The sequence below is a fragment of the Rhinoraja longicauda genome, chromosome 19 (genome assembly GCF_053455715.1).
Source record: "Rhinoraja longicauda isolate Sanriku21f chromosome 19, sRhiLon1.1, whole genome shotgun sequence".
Classification (NCBI taxonomy): domain Eukaryota; kingdom Metazoa; phylum Chordata; class Chondrichthyes; order Rajiformes; family Arhynchobatidae; genus Rhinoraja; species Rhinoraja longicauda.
Genome location: NC_135971.1, coordinates 32,122,133 through 32,146,958, shown reverse-complemented (window position 1 = coordinate 32,146,958; position 24,826 = coordinate 32,122,133). Strand labels below are relative to the sequence as shown.

Here is a 24,826-nt window from a genome sequence, read left to right as displayed (position 1 = left end):
CAGAAATGAGAAGAGAGTTTGTCACATCAGTCTTAGTGAAGGAGTCTACGCACTCACTCACCTGTTATCACACCTGGCCTCTATCCTCGTTGCTCCTCTTCTCTACAATGCTCCAACGATCATCACAAGCGTAGCCATGAGCACCAGCATGGAACTAGCTCCAAATGCCTCGTGTGACCCACCAACACCTGCCCAGCAAGTAAATACAGCACTCATTAGGTGTAGCACAAGGATATTGCAGAGTCATCGTGTGAAAACGTGTGGAAACAGGCCCTTTGGCACAACTCTTCAGTTAATTTACTTTAAACTAGGGCGGCACAGCGGTAGAGTTGCTACCTTACAGCGAATAGAGCAATAAAATAAGCAAATTACACAACCCCAACCAACACAAAACACAAAACAAAAAGAAACATCCATCACAGTGAGTCTCCTCCAGTCCCCTCCTCACTGTGATGAAAGACCAGAATGTCATTTATCTTCCCCTGCCGTCTTCTCCCGCGGTCAGGCTGTTGAATTTGCCACGTTCCAGGCCGCGCCGGACGGTGAAAGGTCCGCAGCGGGCCGACACAAGCCCCGTGATCCGGTGCGGGCGAAGACGCTGCTGCTGCCGTTGCACGTCGGGGCGGTCGTGGCTCCCGACATTGTAGCCCCCGCCGAGCAGAGCTGCCGGAGCTCCCGATGTCGGCCTCCACGCGGCCCGAGCCGAAGCCTCTGAGGCGAGTCGCTGCCGCTCCCGCAGCCTCCGAAGACAGCCGGCACCGCTGATGGTGAGTCCGGTCCGCGGGCTCTGCAAACCAGAGCCCCAGGTGGTCCCGGCTGGAGGCCGCCGGCTCCAGGAGTTTGGCCGATGGTTGGCCGCAGCGGGAACGGAGACACGACCCAGAAAACAAAGGTCGGGTCTCCGTTCGGAAGGGACAAATTTACAATTTTACAGTTCCCCCCCCCCCACCCCCCACATAGTACACAACCACAAAAAACACGACATCACATCTACAATTAAGACAAAAAAACAACAAAAACAGAAAGACAAACGGACCACAGGTAAGTCGCAGCTGCTAGGGCAGCGCCGCCATTTTGGTCTTTTGTCTGACTGCAAACAAAGGAGATTGTGATGGGCTTCAGGAAGTGAAGATGCACAGAGTCTTTTACCCGGAGTAGGGGAATCAACAACCAGAGGATATAGATTTAATGTGAGAGGGGAAAGATTTAATAGGAATTTGAGGGGCAACGTTTTCATTCAGCGGGTGGTGGTTATGAATTGAGCTACCAGAGGATGTGGTTGAGGCAGAAACTATCAGAGCATTTAAAATACATTTGGATAGGTACATGGACAGGAAAGGTTTAGAAGTATATGGACCAAACATGGTCAGGTGGGGCTAGAGTTGCTGGCCAACATGGGCAAGCTGGGCCGAAGGGCTTGTTTCCATGGTGTATGACTATGACAATGACTGTGGGCCTGAACAAGGTCATAGTGTGACACAGTGTGAAAACAGGCCCTTCAACCAAACTTGCCCACACCGGCCAACATGTCCCAGCTGCACTAGTCCCACCTGCCCGAGCTTGGTCCATATCCCTCCAAACATGTCCTATCCATGCACCTGTCTAACCGTTTCTTAAACATTGATATAGTCCCAGCCTCAACTACCGCCTCTGGCAGCATGTTCCCTACACCCACCACCCTTTGTGTGGAAAAAGTTACCGCTCAGATTCCTATTAAATCTTTTCCCCATTCACCTTGAACTGATGTACTCTGGTCCTCAAGAACAAGCTCTGCTATACATGTTGGACTGTTCTCAAAGCAAGATTGCTCAAGGTTGTCGAAGAAGGGTCTCGACCCGAAACGTCACCCATTCTCACCAGAGTTACCGCCTGGCCCGCTGAATTACTCCAGCATTTTGTGTAAATCTTCAATTTAAACCAGCAACTTCATTTCCTTCCGACACAAGCTTGCTCAAGTGTTACCACAGACCATCCGAGACTAATGATGTTGTAACTATGCCCGTGTTGTATCTGTATGGCTTACTGCGTGCCAACCAACTCATCCCCCATGCTTACTTCATGGACCCTTCCATCCTTTGAACAAAAATAGCTTCCTCGTTGCATCAGACGGGAGATTCCAGTAAAATAAAGTCAAACTGGTTTTTCAACTGCCATCAGAACACTGATAAAGGATATTTGATCCAGAACCTTAACTCTGTTTCTCTTACCACAAATGAAACGTAACCTTCTGAATGTTTGCAACATATTCTGCTTAAATTTTAGATTTCCACCATCTGCAGTTGTATTTAATTGATTTTGAACTCCATTGAACAGATACCACCACATGTGTAAGGAAGGACATTATCGATATCGGGCGGTAGCGCAGCGTTAGAGTTGCTGCTTTACAGCGAATGCAGCACCGGAGACTCAGGTTCGATCCTGACTACGGGTGCTGTACTGTAAGGAGTTTGTACGTTCTCCCCATGACCTGCGTGGGTTTTATCCGAGATCTTCGGTTTCCTCCCACACTCCAAAGACGTACAGGTATGTAGGTTAATTGACTGGGTAAATGTAATAATTGTCCCTAGTGTGTGTAGGATAGTGTTAATGTGCGGGGATCGCTGGGCGGCACGGACTTGGTGGGCCGAAAAGGCCTGTTTCTGCGCTGTATCTGAAATATGAAAAATATGAAATAAAAAAAGATATGTGTAGCGAACGCCAGGAAAATACAATGGGATCTTCAAACACAATTTTGGGGCTCCAGAGTGAACTGATACAATGGAAATATTCACAAAATGCTGGAGTAACTCAGCAGGTCAGGCAGCATCTCGGGAGAGAAGGAATGGGTGACGTTTCGGGTCGAGACCCTTCTTCAGACTGAGATGCTCTTCTCTCCCGAGATGCTGCCTAACCTGCTGAGTTACTCCAGCATTTTGTGAATAAATCGATTTGTACCAGCATCTGCAGTTATTTTCTTATACTTATGATACAATGGAAATACTCATTCGGCATACCAGTTTTGAGAAAGAAAGGGAAATTATCGATTTCTGATTCGGCTTAGTCGCAGCTGGTAGACTCTTAGTCATAGAGCATGGAAACCAGCCCTTCAGCCCAACTTGCCCTTGCCAACCAAGATGCCCCACCTACACTAGTCCCATCTGTCCAGGTTTGGCGCATAACCCATGTGGCTATCCAAAGATATGTTATGATACCTGCCTCCACTACCTTTTCTGGTAGTTCTTTCCATATACCTACCATCCCTTATGTGAAAAAGTGCTCCTCAAGTTCTATTAAATCTTTCCCCTCTCACCTTGGAACAATTGGTTCCTGACTCCCTTACTCTGGGTAAAAGACAATGCATTTGCCTTATCTATTCCCCTCTTGATCCTAAAACACTGCTGTAAGATCACCCCTCGGTGTCCTGCGCCCTAAGGAATAAAGTGCTAGCCTGCCCCACCTCTCCCTATAACTCAGGCCCCAAAGTCCTATAAACATCCTCATAAATTTCAGTACTCATTCGAGCTTAATGACACCCTTCCTGTGTCAGGGTAATGGGGGTAGAGCACTGCACCATAGACCTGGGTGCTATCCTGATACCTGATGCCGTCTGTGTGGAGTTTGCACATTCTCCCTGGGACTGGGTGGGCTTCTTCCGGGTGCACCGGTATCATCGAACATCCCAAAGACATGAGGGCTTGCCCCTAATGTGTAGGGAGTGGATGAGAAAGTGGGATGACATGGAACCAATGTGAGTGAGTTTAGCTTAGCTTAGTGGAGTTTAGTTTATTGTCAAGGGCTGAGGTACAGTGAAAAGCTTTTTGATGCATGCTAACTAGTCAGCGGAAAAACCACACATGATTACAATCGAGCCGACCACAATGTACAGATACAGGATAAAGGGAATAGTGTTTAGTGCAAGGTAAAGTCTGATTAAAGATAGTCTAAGGATTGGAGGAACGAATGATTGGTGGCCAGCGTGAACTGGGTATGCAAAGGACCTGTTTGCATGCTATATCTGGCAATTAATTAATCAAAAATGTTTAGTGTATGAAGGAACTACGGATGCTGGTTTACACTGAAGATAGACACAAAATGCTAGAGTAACTCAGCGGGCCAGGTAGCATCTCTGACGAAAAGGAATGGGTGACGTTTCGGGTTGAGATCGTTCATCAGATTGGTATCAAAAATATTTCTTATTCTTGGGCTGTATATTTGACCGACAGCTCAAAGGAAAGTTAATGCTGGGTCTATCAGGAGACCCAATGCAAGGAAACAGAGCTATCCATTGTAAGGACTCACTGAGCTACCATGTAAATTGCAGTCTGCCCCTCCCCAGTAATTGCAGCCCCAGGCTGAAGAGCAGCAAGGGAAATTTATTTTGCAATGCACGATCCTTTTTGAAGACGGGATTTCCCCTTTATCATCTAGTTTCCTGCTGTTTGGCCCAAGCACCAGACTCCGTCTGAAGAAGGGTCTCGACCCGAAACATCACCCATTCCTTCTCTCCAGAGATGCTGCCTGTCCTGCTGAGTTACTGCAGCTTTTTGTGTGGCGGCACTGTGGCTCACCTGCAGTCCGTTTGTCTTTTTTGTTTTGTTTTTTTGTCTTAATTGTAAGTGGATGTGATGTGGTCTTTTGTGGTTGTGAACTATGTGTTGGGGGGGGGGGAGCGGGGGGAACTATAAAAATTGTCTCTTCCGAAGGGAGACGCGACCTTTTTTCTGGGTGGTGTCTCCGTTCACGCTGCGGCCTGCCATCGACCAAACACCTGGACCTGGTGGCCTCCAGCTGGGACTACCTGGGGCTTTGGTTCGCAGAGCCCGCAGACTATTCTCACCACCTGCGGAGCTGGCTGTCTTCGGAGGCTGTGGTGGCGCTGCGAGTGCGGCTGCGACTCGCCTTCGGAGGCTTCGGCCGCGGGCCACGGGCCGCGTGGATATCGGAAGCTCGCAGGCCCCTGTGTGGGGGCCGACATCGGGAGCTCCTGGAATAGGCCGCGGGACTTTCCACTGCCCGGCGGGGGCTTCAATGTCGGGAGCCCCGACGTGGCAATTTCAACAGCCTGACCGCGGGGGAAGACAGCAGGGAAGAGAAAGACATTCTGGCCTTCCATCACAGTGAGGAGGTGACTGGGAGACTCACTGTGATGGATGTTTTTTTGTTTTATGTTGGTTTTGTGATTGTGCGTTTCATTGGTATCTTTTTTATTGCCTCTCATTGTTGACTGTGGGTAACGTAATTTCTCCCAAAACCATGTTTTTGGATGACAATGAAGGCTATTCTGATTCTGATCTTTGGTTTAAACCAGCATCTGTAGTTCCTTCCTACAGCAGACTCCATCTACTGAATACCAGCCCTTTCAACACAGTCTAAACTAGATTGCCAACATGTTTCATGTGCCATAATGCTGCTGGATTGGAGAGTATTAACTGAAAGGAGATCTTGGATAAACTTGGATTGTTTTCTCTGGAATGTCGGAGGCTGAGTGGAGACCTGATAAAAAATAAATAAAATTAAGACAGGCTTAGATTTGGTGGAGAGTGAGAACGTTGTTTTTCCTGGCGTGGAAATGACAAAGACTAGAGGGCATAGCTTTAAGGTGAGAGGAAGAGGTTTTAAAGGAGATGTACGGGGCATGTTTTTTTTGCACACAGGGAGTGGTGGGTGCCTGGAATGCAGTGTCTGGGGTTGTGCTGATAAGGGACTGAGCCGGCTATACCTTTAGAGAAGGTTCCGCTCCAAAGTATAGTTTGATAGCCACAGGGTAAAGGGACCTTCTGTGGCGTTTTGTGCTGCATCTTGTTTGGAATCAGTCTGTTGCTGAAAGTACCCCTCCGGTTGACCAGTGTACCAAGGAGAGGGTGAGTTGTATTGTCCAAGATTTTCCCCTCAAAGACCACCGCCCACAAATCCAACTCTGGCCCCAGGACGGAGCCAGCCCGGTGCGGCTCGGCCGCGGGACATTTCGGTGCCCAGTGCGGCTCGGCCGCGGGGCGTTTCAGTGCCCGGTGCGGCATGGCCGCGGGACGTTTCAGTGCCCGGCGCGGCTTGGCCGCTGGACTTAACATCGCCCGGTGCGGCTCGGCCGCGGGACGTTTCGGTGCCCGGTGCGGCTGGGCCGCTGGACTTAACATCGCCCGGTGCGGCCGCGGGACGTTTCGGTGCCCAGGGCGGCTCGGCCGCGGGGCCTTGCGGGGGCTGTGCGTGTCGTTTGCCTCGGTAGGGGTCGAGCTGCCTGTCCGTGGGTGCGGGGGGAAGAGAGGGGAAGTTTTGTTGCCTCCATCACAGTGAGGGGGTGTTTGGAGTCACTGTGATGGATGTTTGTGTTGGGGTCGGGTGTCCTGTGTTCTTTTCTTTTTTGCTGTGTTTTGTGTGACTGCTGAAATTTCGTTTGGTGTAAAAAGCCGAGTGACAATATAGTGTTGTTATGTTATGTTATGTTATGTTATGTTATGAGCTTGTAATTCCTGTTGACGTCCGCAGCCTTCGCCCTGCTGCGCCCGCTCACGACAGCGAAGAAGATGGCACTGGCCACCACCGATTGGTAGAACATCTGCAGCATCTTACTGCAGACGTTGATGGACCATTATGTTCAGCATGGACATTGAGGGCTGAGAGCGTGTTCCTGTGCTGTGCTGTTACACGTTTCATGTCATTCAAACCCCATTCGTTCCTTCCAGTATACACTGGGATTTAGAAGGATGAGGGGGGATCTTATTGAAACATATAAGATAATTGGGGGATTGGACACATTAGAGGCAGGAAACATGTTCCCAATGTTGGGGGAGTCCAGAACAAGGGGCCACAGTTTAAGAATAAGGGGTAGGCCATTTAGAACGGAGATGAGGAAGAACTTTTTCAGTCAGAGAGTGGTGAAGGTGTGGAATTCTCTGCCTCAGAAGGCAGTGGAGGCCAGTTCGTTGGATGCTTTCAAGAGAGAGCTGGATTGAGCTCTTAAGGATAGCGGAGTGAGGGGGTATGGGGAGAAGGCAGGAACGGGGTACTGATTGAGAGTGATCAGCCATGATCGCATTGAATGGCGGTGCGTACAGGCTCGAAGGGCTGAACGGCCTCCTCCTGCACCTATTGTCTATTGTCTATTCCCCATAAATTGCGGTGAAATTCGTCAATACACTGCCGGATTTCCCTAAACGATGCTCCGTCCACATCGACCATCAGTCACCCGTTCACACTAAGCTCATAAGTCCTAAGAGCAGATTTAGGCCATTCGGCCCATCAAGTCCACTCCACCATTCAATCGTGGCTGATCTATCTCTCCCTCTCAACCCCATTCTCCTGCCTTCTCCCCATAACCCCTGACACCCGCACTAATCAAGAATCTGTCAATCTCCGCCTTAAAAATATCCATTGACTTGGCCTCCACAGCCGTTTGTGGCAACGAATTCCACAGATTCACCGCCCTCTGACTAAATAAATTCCTCCTCATCTCCTTCCTAAAGGCAAGTACTTTTATTCTGAGGCTGTGGCCTCTGGTCCTCAACTCTCCCACTAGTGGAAACATCCTCTCTGCATTTACTCTATCCAGCCTTTCACTATTCAGTGGGTTTCGCAACCACAGCCAGACATAAAAACAGCTATTTTTCCCCATGAGTTGTAGTTCTACTCAATAACCAAAGTCTGTAGTCTCTTTTTTGCTCTGGATTATTTTCACCCACATGTTTAGACTGTAATGTTGTATCCTTATTGTTTTGATGTGTTTATGCTTTATTCTTAATTGTTAACTGTATGTTTGTGTTGTCATTTGTGAGCGGAGCACCAAGGCACATTCCTTGTACATGCACATACTTGGCCAATAAACTTATTCATTCATTCATTCAATGAGGTCCCCGCTCATCCATCTAAACTCCAGCGAGTGCAGGCCCAGTGCCTTCAAACAGTCATCAACAGTCATCTGCGGCACGGTGGCGCAGCGGTAGAGTTGCTGCTTTACAGCGAATGCAGCGCCGGAGACTCAGGTTCGATCCTGACTACGGGTGCTGTACTGTAAGGAGTTTGTACGTTCTCCCCGTGACCTGCGTGGGTTTTCTCCGATATCTTCGGTTTCCTCCCACACTCCAAAGGCGTACAGGTATGTAGGTTAATTGACTGGGTATATGTAAAAAATTGTCCCTAGTGGGTGTAGGATAGTGTTAGCGTGCGGGGATCACTGGGCGGTGCGGACTTGGTGGGCCGAAAAGGCCTGTTTCTGCGCTGTATCTGAAATAATATGAAATAAAATTTTAAAAATCCTGGAATCATTCTCGTAATCCTCCTCTGGGCCCTCTCCAACGCCAGCACATCCTTCCGCAGAGGAGGGGATGTTTCCTTAAAAATATCCATTGACGTGGCCTCCACAGCCTTCTGTTGCAACAAATTCCACAGATTCACCACCCTCTAACTAAAGAAATTCGTCATCTCCTTTCTGCAAGCAAGAGTGAAGCAGATTGTGCACAACATACAATGACCTACCTCCTCCCCTCAGTGTCATTGTCAGCGTCTCTGACAGGCTGCTGTGCTGGACCTGACAGCTGTAGAACTTTGGATCTTGGCCGTGCAGTTCGATGAGCAGTTCCATCCTGTACGTATCATCCTGGTTTGGTAGAAGGTTCTTGTTCATGCCATCGGAGACGACCTGCCCATCCCTCAGCCAAGTGGCGTTGATGGCGCGGGGGTAGAAGGGAGTGATGACACACTGGAGACTCGTGCCTTTGTCAGCCATTGACTCCCTTTTCAACACTGTCACCTCGGGAACAACTGAGGAAGAACGGAGAGTAACGTCACTAATTTAACACAGAGGACATTTCCTTACAGATGGAGATTATGCTCACCAGCCTTGCTGTCTCAGCGTTACATTCACAAACCAGTTAGCTCGTTCAGGAAACATGCCCCAGTCAGCATCAATGGTGCTGAAGCAGAAATGGTTGAGATCTTCAAATTCCTTGGTGTTGATATTACCAACGATCTATCACGGACCAACCACATTGATACAGCAGCCAAGAAGGCACACCAACGCCACTACTACCTCAGGAGACTCAGGAAATTTGGCATGACTCCGATGATTCTTGCAATCTTCTGCAGATGCCCCATACTGTCACAGCTTGGTTTGGGAACAGCTCGACCCAAGACCACAAGACATTGCAAAGAGTTGTAGATGTAGCCCAGACCATCACACAGTCCAGGCTCCCCATCACTGACTCCATCTACATTTCACGCTGCCACGGAAAAGCAGCCAACTCAATCAAAGACTTGTTGATCATTCCTTCTTCTCCCTGCTCCCGTCGGGCAAAAGGTACAGAAGCTGGAAAGCTTGCACCACCACTCAGGAATAGGCTCTTCCCCTCTGTTACCGGGGCTTCTGAACGGTCCTTCCATAAGCTAGGTTACTGTCCAAATTACCCATTGCATTTTGTCTATTGAACTTATGAACTGTATCTTTCCCTATTGTACTTGAGTTTAACTTTAGAAACATAGAAACATAGAAAATAGGTGCAGGAGTAGGCCATTCGGCTCTTCGAGCCTGCACCGCCATTCAATATGATCATGGCTGATCATCCAGCTCAGTATCCCGTACCTGCCTTCTCTCCGTACCCCCTGATCCCTTTAGCCACAAGGGCCACATCTAACTCCCTCTTAAATATAGCCAATGAACTGGCCTCAACTACCTTCTGTGGCAGAGAATTCCACAGACTCACCACTCTCTGTGTGAAGAAATGTTTTCTCATCTCGGTCCTAAAAGACTTCCCCCTTATCCTTAAGCTGTGACCCCTGGTTCTGGACTTCCCCAACATCGGGAACAATCTTCCCGCATCTAGCCTCTCCAACCCCTTAAGAATTTTATATGTTTCAATAAGATCCCCCCTCAGTCTTCTAAATTCCAGCGAGTATAAGCCTAGTCTGTCCAGTCTTTCTTCATATGAAAGTCCTGCCATCCCAGGGATCAATCTGGCGAACCTTCTCTGTACTCTAAGGCTAGAATGTCTTTCCTCAGGTTAGGAGACCAAAACTGTACACAATACTCCAGGGGCGGTCTCACCAAGGCCCTGTACAACTGCAGCAGAACCTCCCTGCTCCTATACTCAAATCCTCTTGATATGAATGCAAAAATACCATTCGCTTTCTTCACTGCCTGCTGCACCTGCACGCTTGCTTTCAATGACTGGTGCACCATGACACCCAGGTCACGTTGCATCTCCCCTTTTCCTAATTGGCCACCATTCAGGTAATACTCTGCTTTCCTGTTCTTGCCGCCAAAGTGGACAACCTCACATTTATCCACATTATATTGCATCTGCCATGCATTTGCCCACTCTCCTAATCTATCCAAGTCACTCTGCAGCCTCCTAGCATCCTCCTCGCAGCAAATAAATACTATATTTACGTACAGTATTATGATTGAATGGCATGCAAAACAAAGCTTTTCACTGTACCTCAGTACCTGTGACAATAATAAACCTAAATCTAAAGTCTATGGTGACTCCAAGTCAAGCAGGTTTTCATTCATCTTACAGGCGTGAATCTGAGGGTAGTTTCGATTTGGGAAATTGAATGAACACAGATTGGTGAGAATGCACTGTTCCCAATCTGTGTTCATTCAATTTCCCAAATCGAGACTACCTTCAAATTCCAAGAAGGAGAAAACCCACATCATCCAAATGAAAGGTTCAGTTCCCTGCCCCAGATCAGGAAAACACTTACTATCCTGGATCAGAACATCACACACCCTCCAGGATCAGAGCATTTCTCCCTGTCCCAGGTCTGGAGCTCTCTGACCATCTCGGATTGGGAGATTCCTCACCATTCCTGATTTATAAGGTCATAAGTGATCGGAGTAGAATTAAGCCATTTGGCCCATCAAGTCTACTCTGCCATTCAATCATGACTGATCTATCTCTCCCTCCCAACCCAATTCTCCTGCCTTCTCCCCCTAGCCTCTGACACCCACACTAATCACTGGAATTTAGAAGGATGAGAGGGGGATCTTATAGAAACATATAAAATTATAAAAGGACAAGCTAGATGCAGGAAAAAATGTTCCCAACGTTGAGGGAGTCCAGAACCAAGGGCCACAGTCTTAGACTAAAGGGGAGGCCATTTAAAACTGAGATGAAAAAAAACTTTTTCACCCAGAGAGTTGTGAATTTGTGGAATTCTCTGCCACAGTAGGCAGTAGAGGCCAATTCAATGGATGAATTTAAAAGAGAGTTAGAGTTCTAGGGTTAGCAGAATCAAGGGATATGAGGAGAAGGCAGGCACGGGTTACTGATTATGGATGATCAGCCATGATCACAGTGAATGGCGGTGCTGGCTCGAAGGGACAAATGGCCTCCTCCTGCACCTATTTTCTATGTTTCTCATAAAAAAACTGTCTATCTCTGCATTTTAAAAATCCACTGATGGCCTTCTGTGGCAAAGAATTCTACAGATTCACTACCCTCTGACAAAAGAAATTTCTCCTCATCTATTTCCTAAACGAACATCCTTTAATTCTGAGGCCGTGACCTCTCGTCCTAGACTTTCCCACTAGTGGAAACATGAGAGTGTGCTGGCATACCGTATAACCACATGGTATGCCAGCTGCTCAGAAAAGGACAGGAAGGCCCTTCAGAGGGTCAGCATGACGGCCCAGAAGATCATCGGCTGCTCACTGCCCTCCCTGGAGCACCTGTTCAGCCTACGCTGCCTCAGTAGAGCAGGCAAAATAATAAAAGATCCATCCCACCCCGGCCACCGTCTGTTTGTTCATCTGCCCTCTGGTCGACGTTTCAGGTCGATCAAATCCCGAACAAACAGACTTAAGAACAGTTTTTACCCCAGGGCCATACGAGAACTGAACACTACCTTCTGCACTAGGCAACACTGTTGAAACTTTTGTACTTAATATAATTGTATTTATTTGTTTTTGCATTTATTGCATATATGTTTTTACGCACCGTCAGGATTGGCTATTTTTTAATTTCGTTGTTCTCGTTGCAATGACAATAAATGAATATTATTATTATTATTATTATTATTATTATTATTATTATTATTATTATTATTACATCCTCTCCACATCCACTCTATCCAAGCCTTTCACTATTCGGTAATGTTTCAATGAGGCCCCTCCTCGTTCTTCTAAACTCCAGCGAGTACAGGCCCAGTGCCGACAAATGCTCATCATAGGTTAACCTACTTATTCCTGGGATCATTCTTGTAAACCTCCTCTGGACCCTCTCCAGAGCCAGCACATACTAGTCAAGAATCTATCTATCTCTGCCTTAAATATATCCACTGACTTGGTGGTGAGGGATCTCCTGGTCTGGACAGTGAGGAATCTCCTAGTCTGGATGGTAAATGATATCCTGATCCAGAATTGTCAGAGGCCTTCTGATCTGGGACGATGAGGAATCTCCGATCTAGGATGGTTCTGATCTGCTCACGAATGATCGGCAAAATTGCTCACAATTAATCGGCGAATCGCTTGCCATCCTAGGTCAAAAATTCCCTCTTTGTCCCAGATCAGCAGACAGAGCGAGAAATCCCTGACCAACCCAGATCAGGAAACCCATTGCAATCCTGGACCAGGTTATCATTCACTGTCCAGAGAAGGAGATCCCTCATCGTCCCAGATCAGAAGCTCCCTCACCATCCTAAATCAGAGATCCCTCATTGTCCCAGATCAGAAGCTCCCTCACCATCCTAAATCAGAGATCCCTCATTGTCCCAGATCAGAAGGCCTTCTACAATTCTGGATCAGGTTATCATTTACCATCCAGACCAGGAGATTCCTCACCACCAAGTCATTGGATTGGATATATTTTGAGGCAGAGATAGATAGATTCTTGACTAGTATGGGTGTCAGGTGTTACCTGGAGAAGGCAGGAGAATGGGGTTAGAAGGGAGAGATAGATCAGGCATGACTGAATGGCGGAGTAGACTTGATGGGTCGAATGGCCTAATTCTGCTCCCATCACTTGTGGTCTTGATCAGAAGCTCCCTCACCATCCGCGATTGGGAAATCGTCCCAGATCAGTGCTCCCTCACCACCATGGATGGGAGCTCCCTTGTTGTGTGGGTCAGGAGATGCCTCACAGTCCCACAGTGGGAGCTCCCTCACCACACTAGATCAGAGCTCCCTCACTGTCCCAGAATGGGCGCTCCATTGCTGTCCCCGGTCGGAGCTGCCTCACTGTCCCGGAAAGGGAGCATCCTCACCTTCCCGGATCAGAGCTCCCACAACGTCACACGCAGGGGCACACGTACTGAGAAGACCTCCCTACCTTTCCTCTCGAGTGCTGCGTCACCAAGCCGAAGAGCTTCCTGCAAGTCTCGAATGCAGCTGTTTTTCACTGCTTGAACTGCAGCATTAGTAAAGAAAGTCTGTAGGTACAGTGGATTGTTGAAGAATCCAAAGATACCAGTGGCAGAACACGTCATTGTGACCAGATCACAGTCCATCTCAGCGAGGTCTTGGATGCCAAACTTTACAAACAGATGGATCATACTTTCAGACTGTGTGCAGCCCCAAATCCCCTGGAAGTAGCTGATGCCTGTAAAGAACCAACTGTCATTAATGGCGTTGAGAAGCCATTCCACACCGAACACAGAAATGTGACATGCACTGTGTGACCATGAGATGCAGGGAGCAGCAGACTGCAGTGAAGGAATGATGCTCGAGCAGGGGCCGAAGGTCTAGTGAATGCAGTGGTGGGACAACACACAGTGTCTCAAACAATCTGTGATCAAGGTGAGCAAATGTGTACAGTCAGGGTGAGTGGGTACACAGGGGAATCTTCATGGAGAGGGCCTATGTGTGCACTCACAGCATTGTGTGCAGAGCAGGGGATTGAAGTAGGAGAGGGTCACTGTGCATCAGTTCGGCAGAGCAGGGGATCACAATGAGAGATGGTCTATTGTGCAGCAGTGTGCGTATAGAGCAGGGGTTAGTGAGAGAGGATGTACTGGGCATCATTGTGGGCAGAGCTGGGGATCACAGTGAGAGATGGTGTACTTTGCATTAACGTGTGTATGTAAAGCAAGGGATAGTGACAGCTGCTGTACTGTGGATCAGTATGTGTACAGAGCAGGGATTACAGTGAGAGATGGTGTAGTGTGCATCAGTATGTGTACAGAGCAGGGATTATAGTGAGAGATGGTGTAGTGTGCATCAGTATGTGTACAGAGTAGGGATTACAGTGAGAGATGATGTACTGTGCATCAGTGCGTGCATAGTGCAGGCGATCACATTGAGGCGATCACGAAGTGGTAGAGTTGCTGCCTTACAGCGTCAGAGACCCAGGTTCGATCCTGACTATGGGTAGCAATGGGTACAATGTACGTAGTTTGCATGTTCTCACTATGACCGCACGGGTTTTCTCCGGGTGCCTCTGGTTTCCTCCCATATTCCAAAGCAGGGAAAGGAATTTCTGCTGCTTCATCACATCCATCTGATCGCGGTTATTTTGGCAACGTGAAATTTTGGCAACTGTGAGCCTGAGAGGCGAGAGGAGGACAAAGGCACTTACCAAACATTACACCAAATCCACTCAACTGTTCAGAGACAATCTTCTGAATGGTGTCTGCGATCTCTTTCTGCCGTGTCCAGTACTCAGCCGTGAAGCCGTTGGCAATCCACTGCTGCCTGGGTACCACCTCTTTGAGGGAGCTGTCGTAGTAATCGATCTGCAGATCATCCAACATCCCAACCCTGGAGAAGGCAGGCAGGTCCGGAAGACTGAGGGAGTTGGTGGAGAAATATATCAAGCTGTGGGAATCTGAGCAAAGGACACAAGGGAAGGGTGTTAGAAACAGACCAAACGATAAGGTCGAATAGCCATCAGCTCAAGGGCGGCACGGTGGCGTAGCGGTAGAGCTACTGCCTGACAGCTCTAGAGGCCCCGGTTCGATCCTGGCCATGATTCTGTATGGAATTTGTACATTCACCCTGTGACTTGTGTGGGTTTTCTCCGAGATCCTCGGTTTCCTCCCACACTCCAAAGACGTACAGGTTTGTAGGTTAATTGGCTTGGTATGAATGTAAAATGAATCATATCATATCATATACATACAGCCGGAAACAGGCCTTTTCGGCCCTCCAAGTCCGTGCCGCCCAGCGATCCCCGTACATTAACACTATCCTACACCCACTAGGGACAATTTTTACATTTACCCAGCCAATTAACCTACATACCTGTACGTCTTTGGAGTGTGGGAGGAAACCGAAGATCTCGGAGAAAACCCACGCAGGTCACGGGCAGAACGTACAAACTCCTTACAGTGCAGCACCCGTAGTCAGGATCGAACCTGAGTCTCCGGCGCTGCATTCGCTGTAAAGCAGCAACTCTACCGCTGCGCCACCGTGCCGCCTAGTGTGTGTAGTGTAGTCTTAATGTGCGGGGAATCGCTGGTCGGTGTGGACTGGGTGGGCCGAAGGGCCTGTTTCTACGCTGTATCACTAAACTAAACTAAACCTCCAGAGCCTGATGGAACAGGTTAGGGTTTAGATTTATCATCGTCACGTGTACCAAGGTACAGCAAAAGGTTTTGTTTCGCGTGTTATCCAAACAGACCAGACATACTATACATAAATACAATTAAGTGAAATTGAGTACAACAGATAGAGCAAAGGGGAAAATGCAGAAAAGACTTTAAATTTTAGAGATATAGCCCTTTTAGGAAACAGGCCCTTCAGCCCACCGAGTCTGTGCTGACCAGCAATCACCCCATACACTAGCAGTATCCTACAAGTTAGGGACAATTTTCAATTTTACCAAAGCCAATTAACTGACAAACCTGTACATCTTCAGAGTGTGGGAGGAAACTAAAGCCCCCGGAGAAAACCCATGTGGTTTCAGGGAGAACGTACAAACCACGTACAGACAGCACCCGTAGTCAGTCTCTGGCGCTGTAAGACAGCAACTCTATCACTGCGCCACTGTGCCACCCTTGCAAATGCTGGTCTATACCAAAGATAGACACAAATGGCGGGAGTAACTCAGCAGATCAGGGAGATCTTTGGAGAAAATGGATTGGTAACATTTCGGGTCGGGACCCTTCCTTAGACTGATTGTACGCAGGGGGAGGAAACTGGAAGCAAGTAAAGACCAGGACAAATCAGGACTGGCAACATATGATCTCAGGCATATAGGCCATATGTTCCCTGAGAGCCAAATGTGCGGCACAGTGGCGCAGCGGTAGAGTTGCTGCCTTACAACGAATGCAGCGCCTGAGACTCAGGTTCGATCCTGACTATGGGCGCCGTCTGTACGGAGTTTGTACGTTCTCCCCGTGACCTGCGTGGGTTTTCTCCGAGATCTTCGGTTTCCTCCCGCACTCCAAAGACGAAACAGGTATGTAGGTCAATTGACTGGGTAAAATGTAAAAATTGTCCCTAGTGTGTGTAGGATAGTGTTAATGTGCGGGGATCGCTGGGCGGCGCTGACTCGGTGGGCCGAAGGGCCTGTTTCCGCGCCGTATCTCTAAATCTAAAAAAACCTTTAGATCTCGGCATTGTAAGTGTAATATTTCCATGAACAAATTTCAACGTATGCAATGTGGTAAAGGTGAATCGGACAGTACTCTAGCTTATGGAAGGACCGCTCAGAAACCTGATAATGGAGGGGAATTAGCTGTTTCTGAGTCTTCTCTATCTTCTGCCAGATGGGAGCAGGGAGAATGAGGATAGGAAAGGTTTGATCTGGTGGGATATCTGTGATTCTGATGGCTGATTTCCCAAGGCACTCTGAAATGTGATGTTGAATACGCTCCGCTAAGAGTCATCGAGTCATTCAGCACAGAAACAGCCCCTTCGGCCTGTGGCCACGTGAGCTTCCTCCGGGTGGCTTCGGTTTCCACCCACTTCCCAAAGATGTGCGGGTTTGATGCTTAATTGGCCTCTGTAAAATTGTCCCTAATGTGAAGAGAGTGGATGTGGAAAGGGGGATAACGTAGAGCTAGTGTGAACAGGTGATCGATGGTTGGCATGGACTCAGTGCGGCCTGAAGGACCCATTTCCACGCTGTATCTCTAAATATACTAAAACTTTCCACGCAAAAGGGTGACCTAAACTGAACATAATACTCCAATGTGGCCACACCTGCGCCTTGTACAGCCGTAACATAACATCCCAACTTCTGTACTCAAAACCCTGACTGATGAAGGCCAATGTGCCAAAAGCCTTCTTGACCACCTTATCTACCTGTGAAATCACTTCTGATTAACTATGTGGCTGCACTCATTGATCCCTCTGCTCTGCAACACTCCCCAAAGCTCAACCATTCACTGTGTAGGTCCTGCCCTGGTTAGACTTCCCAAAAAGCAACACCCCACATTTATCTGCATTAAACTCCATGAACCATTCCTCAGCTAACTTGCCCAACTAATCAAGGACCTTTGATAACCATCTTCACTATCTACAGTCCCATCCACATTAGACCCCCAGTCTGAAGAAGGGTCTCGACCCAAAACGTCACCTGTTCCTTCTCTGGAGTGGTGGTGGTACAATAGTTGTCTAAATAAACAAAAACTTTCCTTAAACCTAAAACGTATGTCTTCTGGTTCTCGATTCCCCTAGTCTAGGCAAGAGACTCTGTGCATTTCTATTCTATTGTATCATTCTATTTCATTTCTATTCTATTCTATTCTATGTACACTTCTATAAGATCACCCCTCATTCTCCTGCGCGCCAAGGAATAAAGTCCTAGCTTGCTCAACCTCTCCATTAGTGCCTCTTAAACACCAAACACTGAATGGTGTCAAGTTAGGAACAGGGGATGTACAACGAGATCTGGGTGTCCTAGTGCATCAGTCACTGAAAGGAAGCATGCAGGTACAGCAGGCAGTGAAGAAAGCCAATGGAATGTTGGCCTTCATAACAAGAGGAGTTGAGGATAGGAGCAAAGAGGTCCTTCTGCAGTTGTACAGGGCACTAGTGAGACCGCACCTGGAGTACTGTGTGCCGTTTTGGTCTCCAAATTTGAGGAAGGATATTCTTGCTATTGAGGGCGTGCAGCGTAGGTTTACTAGGTTAATTCCCGGAATTGCAGGACTATCATATGTTGAAAGACTGGAGCGACTAGGCTTGTATACACTGGAATTTAGAAGGATGAGAGGAGATCTTATCGAAACGTATAAGATTATTAAGGGGTTGGACACGTTAGAGGCAGGAATCATGTTCCCAATGTTGGGGGAGTCCAGAACAAGGGGCCACAGTTTAAGAATAAGGGGTAGGCCATTTAGAACTAAGATGAGGAAAAACTTTTTCAGTCAGAGAGTTGTGAATCTGTGGAATTCTCTGCCTCAGAAGGCAGTGGAGGCCAATTCTCTGAATGCATTTAAGAGAGAGCTAGATAGAGCTCTTAAGGATAGTGGAGTCAGGGGATATGGGGAGAAGGCAGGAACGGGGTACTGATTGAAAATGATCAGCCATGATCACATTGAATGGCGGTGCTGGCTCGAAGGGCCGAATGGCCTCCTCCTGCACCTATTGTCTATTGTCATATCTTTCCACCATTTTCCCCTGGCACCATGTTCAAGGCACCTACCACTCTCTGTGTAAACAACTTGTCTTGCAAATCTCCTTTAAACTTTGCCCCTCTTACCATAAAACCCTAGCCTCTAGTTTTTGACATTTCTACCCTGGGACAAATACTGTGACCATTTCTGCTTCTCATAATTGTATGACCTCTTATCAGGTCTCACCTTAACCTCCATCATTCCAAAGGAGACAATCCAAGTCTGTCCAACCTCTGCTTACGGCTAATATTCTCTAACCCAGACAACATCCTGTTGAGACTCTGGGGGAGAAGGAGGAAGTGGCAGTGAGAAGTGGACAAAGTGACAGGCAAGAGACAGAAGTGGCATTTGCTGAGACCCTCAGTGACTGAGAGCGGCCCGTCAGTGGCAGCGGCCCCAAGAAGCTGTCCCCAGAGGCTACAACGTGAGCCGCAACAACAGCCATGTCAACAGGTCTGTGCGATGGGTGAAAAGGGGCTCGCTGGTGCACCTTGCAAGCCGGGGCTAACATCGGCAGGTCCGTCCGTTATAACCAAAATCCTTTATAAAGGAGTCAGTTAAAACAAAGGTTTGCTGTATTGGGGAATAGATGGGATGTGGCCAATGGTTCTGTCCGCGATGGGAGAGGGCTTAAGATGAAGCTAGTTACTTAAGAGGCACCTGTGTGAAACTCCTCGTTGTCACGGTGACAAGAGAACGGGGAAAATATATTGGAGACCTTACAGGAGGCAGAGTGGGAGGAAATGGAAGAGCGAGGTGGCGCAGCGGGTAGAGCCGATGCCTCAGAGCGCCCTGTGGACCCGGGTTCAATACCGACCTCAGGCGCTGTCTATGTGTAGAGTTTTCACGTGCTCCCTGTGACCGCGTGGGTTTCCTCAGGGTGCTCTGGTTTCCTCCCACATCCCAAACACTTGCAGGGTTGTAGGTAAATTGGCCTATAAAAAATTGTTCCTGATGTGTAGAGTGGATAAGAAAGTGAGTTCGTGTAGAACTAGTGTGAACGGAGGTCGGCATGGACTAGGTTGGGCAAAGGGCCTGGTTCCAAATGAACATTAACAAGTGTAGGAAAGAGAGCTGTTGGTGTCTGTCGGCTTGTAATGAATGTTTGTGTTCAGCTAACTCTCAAGATGCAGGTGGATCAGTGAGGGCAAGGAAGAGTCAGAGATCAAACATGTGATAAGAACAGAGTGGAAATTGGCAGAAAAAGTGTTGGGGGTAGTGTATTGCAGTGATCAATATACTAGAGAAAGATTGATTGATTGCTTCATTCATCAATTGATTGATTGACTGATTGAAAGTTACATCTTTGAAACGGGCCTTTTGGCACATCGTTTGTATGCCGATCTACGATTTTTGAGCATTCCGGAGCACCAGAGACCCAGGATCGATCCTGACTACAGGTGCTGTCTGTACCGAGTTTGCATGTTCTCCCTCCAGTTTCCTCCCACATTTCAAAAGCATGCAGGTTTGTAGGTCAATTTGCCTCTGTAAATTGGTCCCTAGTTTGTGTGATAGAATTCGTGCACGGGTGATCACTAGTCGGTGCGGACGGTGGGCCGAAGGGTCTGTTTCCACCCTGTATCTCTAAACTAGACTAAGCTAAACCCTTTCGCACTGGTTATGTTGTCCCATTTTATTCCATGGAGAGTTGACTGAGGGACCACAGATGGGACTGAAACAAAAACTGATCCAAGTATCCCAAAAAAGGACAGACATGGCTTTGTCCCCAGGTGAGTTCCCACACCTCTTCCTTTGAGCTGGAAAAGTAGGTGGAGTGGAAGCAGGAGCTGTTGAACGTGAGGATGAGGTGAACAAGTTGGCGATGGAGACCTGGTGAACCGTTGCCTGAGAAAGCAGAAGGCCCTCAAGCTGCAAGATGGAGGTGCGGAGGGATTGGACACCCATGGTGAAGATGAGCCAGATGGGGAATTGGAAACTGTGGAATGACTTCCCAATGCTACGCTGGTGTTGGAAGGAAGGAACTGATACTGTTTCCTGCACTCGCACCAAACTCATCATTGGTGTACAATGGTGTACACCATTGTGTACACAGCAATGGTGTACACAAGTTGCTGTTACCACCCCTGTCTCACATTCACATGGTCCTTTTCTCACTCATACTGTCTCTTTCTCTGGTTTTACGGCAAAGCAACCATATTTGCAGTTTTGGGCCCCACATCCAAGGAGAGATGGGCTGGCGTTGGAGAGGGTCCAAAGGAAGTTTACGAAAATGAACCTGGGGATGAATGGGTTAACATATGATGAGCGTCTGATGGCTCTGGGCCTCTACTTCTACTCGCTAGATTTTAGAAGGATGAGTGTGGACGTTATTGAAATTTGTTGTTGTTCGTCCTTTGGGTTCGAAGATGACCATGACTTCACTTTCAATCTTATTATTTTGACCGCTGATTGGGATCGCCGCCAGCCTCGGTGTGTACGCTGGCCGAGGTTGAAGTCATGACTTGCGCTTGACTTGGATTTAAGTGAGGGGGAGTTTTGCAGGTCGTCGGCCTTACTCTCTTGTCAGGGCCGTCTTAACGCATGGGCCTGATGGGCACTTGCCCGGGGGCCCACGAGCATAGGGGCCCCATGCTGATCTGTGTATGTTAAGTGACTTGCAATAAATAAATACTACTTTAAAAATGTAGGTTCAATAAGTGCTTTTTTCGCAACATTTTCGGTCACTAAGTGCTTCTCACAGCGATCTGTAAATGCTTTTCGCAACAATGTAGCACCCTAAGTCCATCGCTAAGTGCTTTTCGGTAAGTGCTTTTCGCGGCACGACGGGGGGGGGGGGGGGGGGGCTGGTAGGGAAAGGGGGGTGGAGGAGAGTAACGGTAGGGGCCCAAGTACACTGCTTTGCCTGGGGACCCATAATGCTGTAAAAACGGCCCTGTCTCTTGTCCCGGCCTATCGGGCCCCAGCAGCAAGACATAGCCGAGACGGCTGGGGACAGGTCGGGATGCAGTGGATGGTCAGACGTATCCTACGTATCTCACTCTGCCCTGTTTGCGCTCCACGGCGCTTTGCTGGGATCGTCTTTCTGCCCGTTGAACCTTCTAGTGCAGGGGTGGCCAAACCGCGGCTCACGAGCTACATGCGGCTCTTTGACCTTTAATATGCGGCTCGTGGAAATATGTTGGCTGAGCTCCTTTTTTCATCACAGTTAATATAAAAGGTAAATAAGAAAAAATTTCAAGCTTTGTAATTATTTACTGGGTATGAATTGAGGCCCCATTGGAATAAAACGTAAATTTAATGTTCATGGTTAGTAAAAATATTTAAGAATTTAAATCCTGATTTTAATGCTAAATCTGAGTGAGGCATTGTTCTTTAGTGGTGGGGGAGGGAATGGTGGGAGGCAGAGGGATTAAAGAAATATCAGGTCAGCAAGGGTTACAGAGGAATGTCAGAAGACTGAGGTCATGGGTAAGGGGGTTAAAGATTTGGGTGCTCCGGGGAGTGAGAATGGTCACATGTGGCTTAATGAGTCTAGGCCTGACCGCACTCACGTCAGTGTAACACAAGACTTTGAACTGTGCAGACCTAGTTGGTGCACTTCGGATACAAGTTCTATTTAAAGTGTCTGTGAAAATATTGTGAAGGAAGATGGCGTCATCAAATTGTAAGAGACGAAAATATGAAGATTCGTACAGCTTTGACAACATATCAGCCAGATTTTCAACGACTCACAGCCAAGATGGAGACCCACAAGACCACTACTAGCAGTAAATAGCGGCTTTAATAGTCTGATATTTGTAGCATTGTCTGTTTGTCATAAAAATATTATGATAAGACTGTAAATTTGTAAGGTGGTATCTGATTAAAATATCTCTAATTTTATTGGTTTGCTTTTTTTTTAAACAAAATGTGTATGTAACAATAAAAACGTATGTGTATATTTTGTTCATGTCTTGCGGCTCTCAAACATCTGAACTTTATCGTATGTGGCTCTTACATTAAGCAAGTTTGGCCACCCCTGTTCTAGTGGTTTCCTCCGCGCAATCCGCCGAACCCAAGCTTCACATGTTGACTCTGCAACTTGCTTTGTTTCTCCAGGCGCAGGTTTTCAGGGGTATCGGCCACGGTGAAATTGAAATTTACCGACTGGTGAAAGGCCTGGATGTGGAGACGATGTTTCAACTAGTGGAGAGTCTAGGACCAGAGGGCACAGCCTCAGAAGGAGAAACCTTTAAAAGGTAAATGAGGAAGAATTTCTTGTGTCAAGAAGGTGGTGAATCTGTGGAATTTATGGAGATCATGTAGGCCTACGTGGAATGAGCAGAGGCATTCAGCAAAACGATCATCGAGCCTGTGCTTCTTTGTTTTATCCCATTTTATCCCTGCTACATTCTCTGCAACTTAAAGCCACTTTTTGTCTCTCGTTTTCTCTCTCTCTCTGCCTCTTTTGACCAAGGCTCATCAAGCTGAAATTAACTCTGGTTTCTCTTTCCACAGATGCTGCCTGGCCTGCCCAGTGTTTCCAGAGACACAAGACACTGCAGATGCTGGAACCTTGAGCAAACTACAAAGTGCTGGAGAAAATCGGCAGGTCAGGCAGCATCTGTGTAGGGAAATGGACAGGTGATGTTTTGGGTTGGGACCTTTCTTCGGTGTATCCAGCATTTGCCATGTTTATTTCAGATTTCCAGCAATTGAATATTTTTTAATTTCACAAGGATTGCTGGAGAAACTAGTAAAGAATTGATGGCCCAAATGGCCTCCTCTACAAAATGAGGAAATATATGAAAAATGCACAATACGTATTTTTCTTTTTTTTGAAACATTGACATAATTTCCAGACAGAGGAAGAGAAACCAGTTGCGTGGCAAGAGCCAGCATTTCACAATAACGCTCACACTGCCCATCTGTATCAACAGGTCTCTCTTCCACTCCAAAGGCGAGTACACTGTCCTTATCTATGCACTGTGGATGGTTTGATTGCATCCATGTTTAGTTTAATTTGGAGATAGAGTGCGGAAACGCCCTTTGGCCCAATAAGTCCATGCCGATAAGCGATCCCCGCTCACTAACCCTACCCTACACACACGAGGAAAGTTTACAATTTTACCAAGCCAATTAGCCCATAAACCTAGACATCTTTGGAGTGTGGGAAGAAACCGGAGCACCCGGAATAAACCCATGCAGGTCATTGGGGATAATGTGCAAACTCAGTACAGGCAGGATCGAACCTGGGTCCCTGGCACTGCAAGTGCAGCCATGCCGCCCAAAGTAATATTCTTTATTTTGACTGGATAGCATGCAAACAGAATTTTTTCACTGTACCTCGGTACCTCGGTTCAGAAGAAGCAACCATCACAAGTGCAGGGCACAAAGCAATCTCCCTGAAGACACATAGACAGGTGCATGGATAGGAGAGGTTTAGAGGGATATAGGCCAAATGCGGGCAGGTGGGACTAACATAGATGGGACATCTGGGTTGGCATGGAGCAGTTGGACTGAAGGACCTGTTTCTGTGCTGTTTGACTCAATGACTCTAAAAGAAGCACTTTAAGAAACGGGTTAGAATTAGGCTTAAGAATGGTCTTGACCCGAAACGTCACCCATTCCTTCTCTCCAGAGATGCTGCCTGTCCTGTTGAGTTACTTCACCATTTTGTCAAGTCAAGTCAAATCAATTTTATTTGTACAGCACATTTAAAAACAACCCACGTTGACCAAAGTGCTGCACATCTGATTAGGAAAAAAAGAAAAGAAACATACAGTGGCTGTCTATCTTTGGTTTAAACCAGCATCTGCAGTTCCGCCCCTTCTTCCTCGTCCCTCATTCTGTGAATTGAATTGAAAGATACAGCATGGAAACAGGCTGTTCGGCCCATCGAGTCCACACTGTCCATTGATCATCCGTTTGCACTAATTCCATTTTATCCCACTTTCTCAACCACTTCTTACACGCTTGGGGCAATTTGCAGGGGGAAATTAGCTTACAAACCCGCACGTCTTAGGTGTGTGGGAGGAAACCAGAGCAAACCCGGTGGTCACAGGGAGAACGTGCAAAAGCCACACACAGACAGGTCGAACCTGGGTCTCTGGTGCAGGGAAGTAGCAGCGGGACCCGCTGCGCCACCTTAACATGAGGTTACTCAATGTTCAATAAATCTCTCCCCTCCCTTATCTTTCTCTCCCTTGCTTTCCTCTCCACTCCCTTCCCCTTCCTTTCTGATGAAAACATCTAAATCAAACTGGTCTGCACTTCTCCATCAAACTCTGCCCCTCTCGCGTTAACGTTATCCCTCTCGCCTTTAACGTTTCCACCCTGGGACACAAGGTTCTAACTACTATGCTTCTCACAGGTTCTCCTCGACTTACGATGGGGTTACGTTCCGATAAACCCA

The 24,826-nt window shown here is 47.6% G+C and overlaps 1 protein-coding gene across 1 annotated transcript in view; it reads right to left on the bottom strand.

Moving 5' to 3' along the window:
* LOC144602948 (uncharacterized) overlaps nt 1–24,826 on the bottom strand; it is an 80,013-nt gene that overhangs the window by 5,936 nt on the left and 49,251 nt on the right. The window contains exons 10-13 of the mRNA XM_078416070.1: nt 14,484–14,732; nt 13,239–13,508; nt 8,449–8,733; nt 62–188 (exon numbers count right to left, since the gene is read on the bottom strand). Of these exons, the coding sequence (XP_078272196.1) occupies nt 103–188; nt 8,449–8,733; nt 13,239–13,508; nt 14,484–14,732 (890 nt within the window). The 3' untranslated portion in view covers nt 62–102. The remainder of the gene's footprint in view (nt 1–61; nt 189–8,448; nt 8,734–13,238; nt 13,509–14,483; nt 14,733–24,826) is intronic.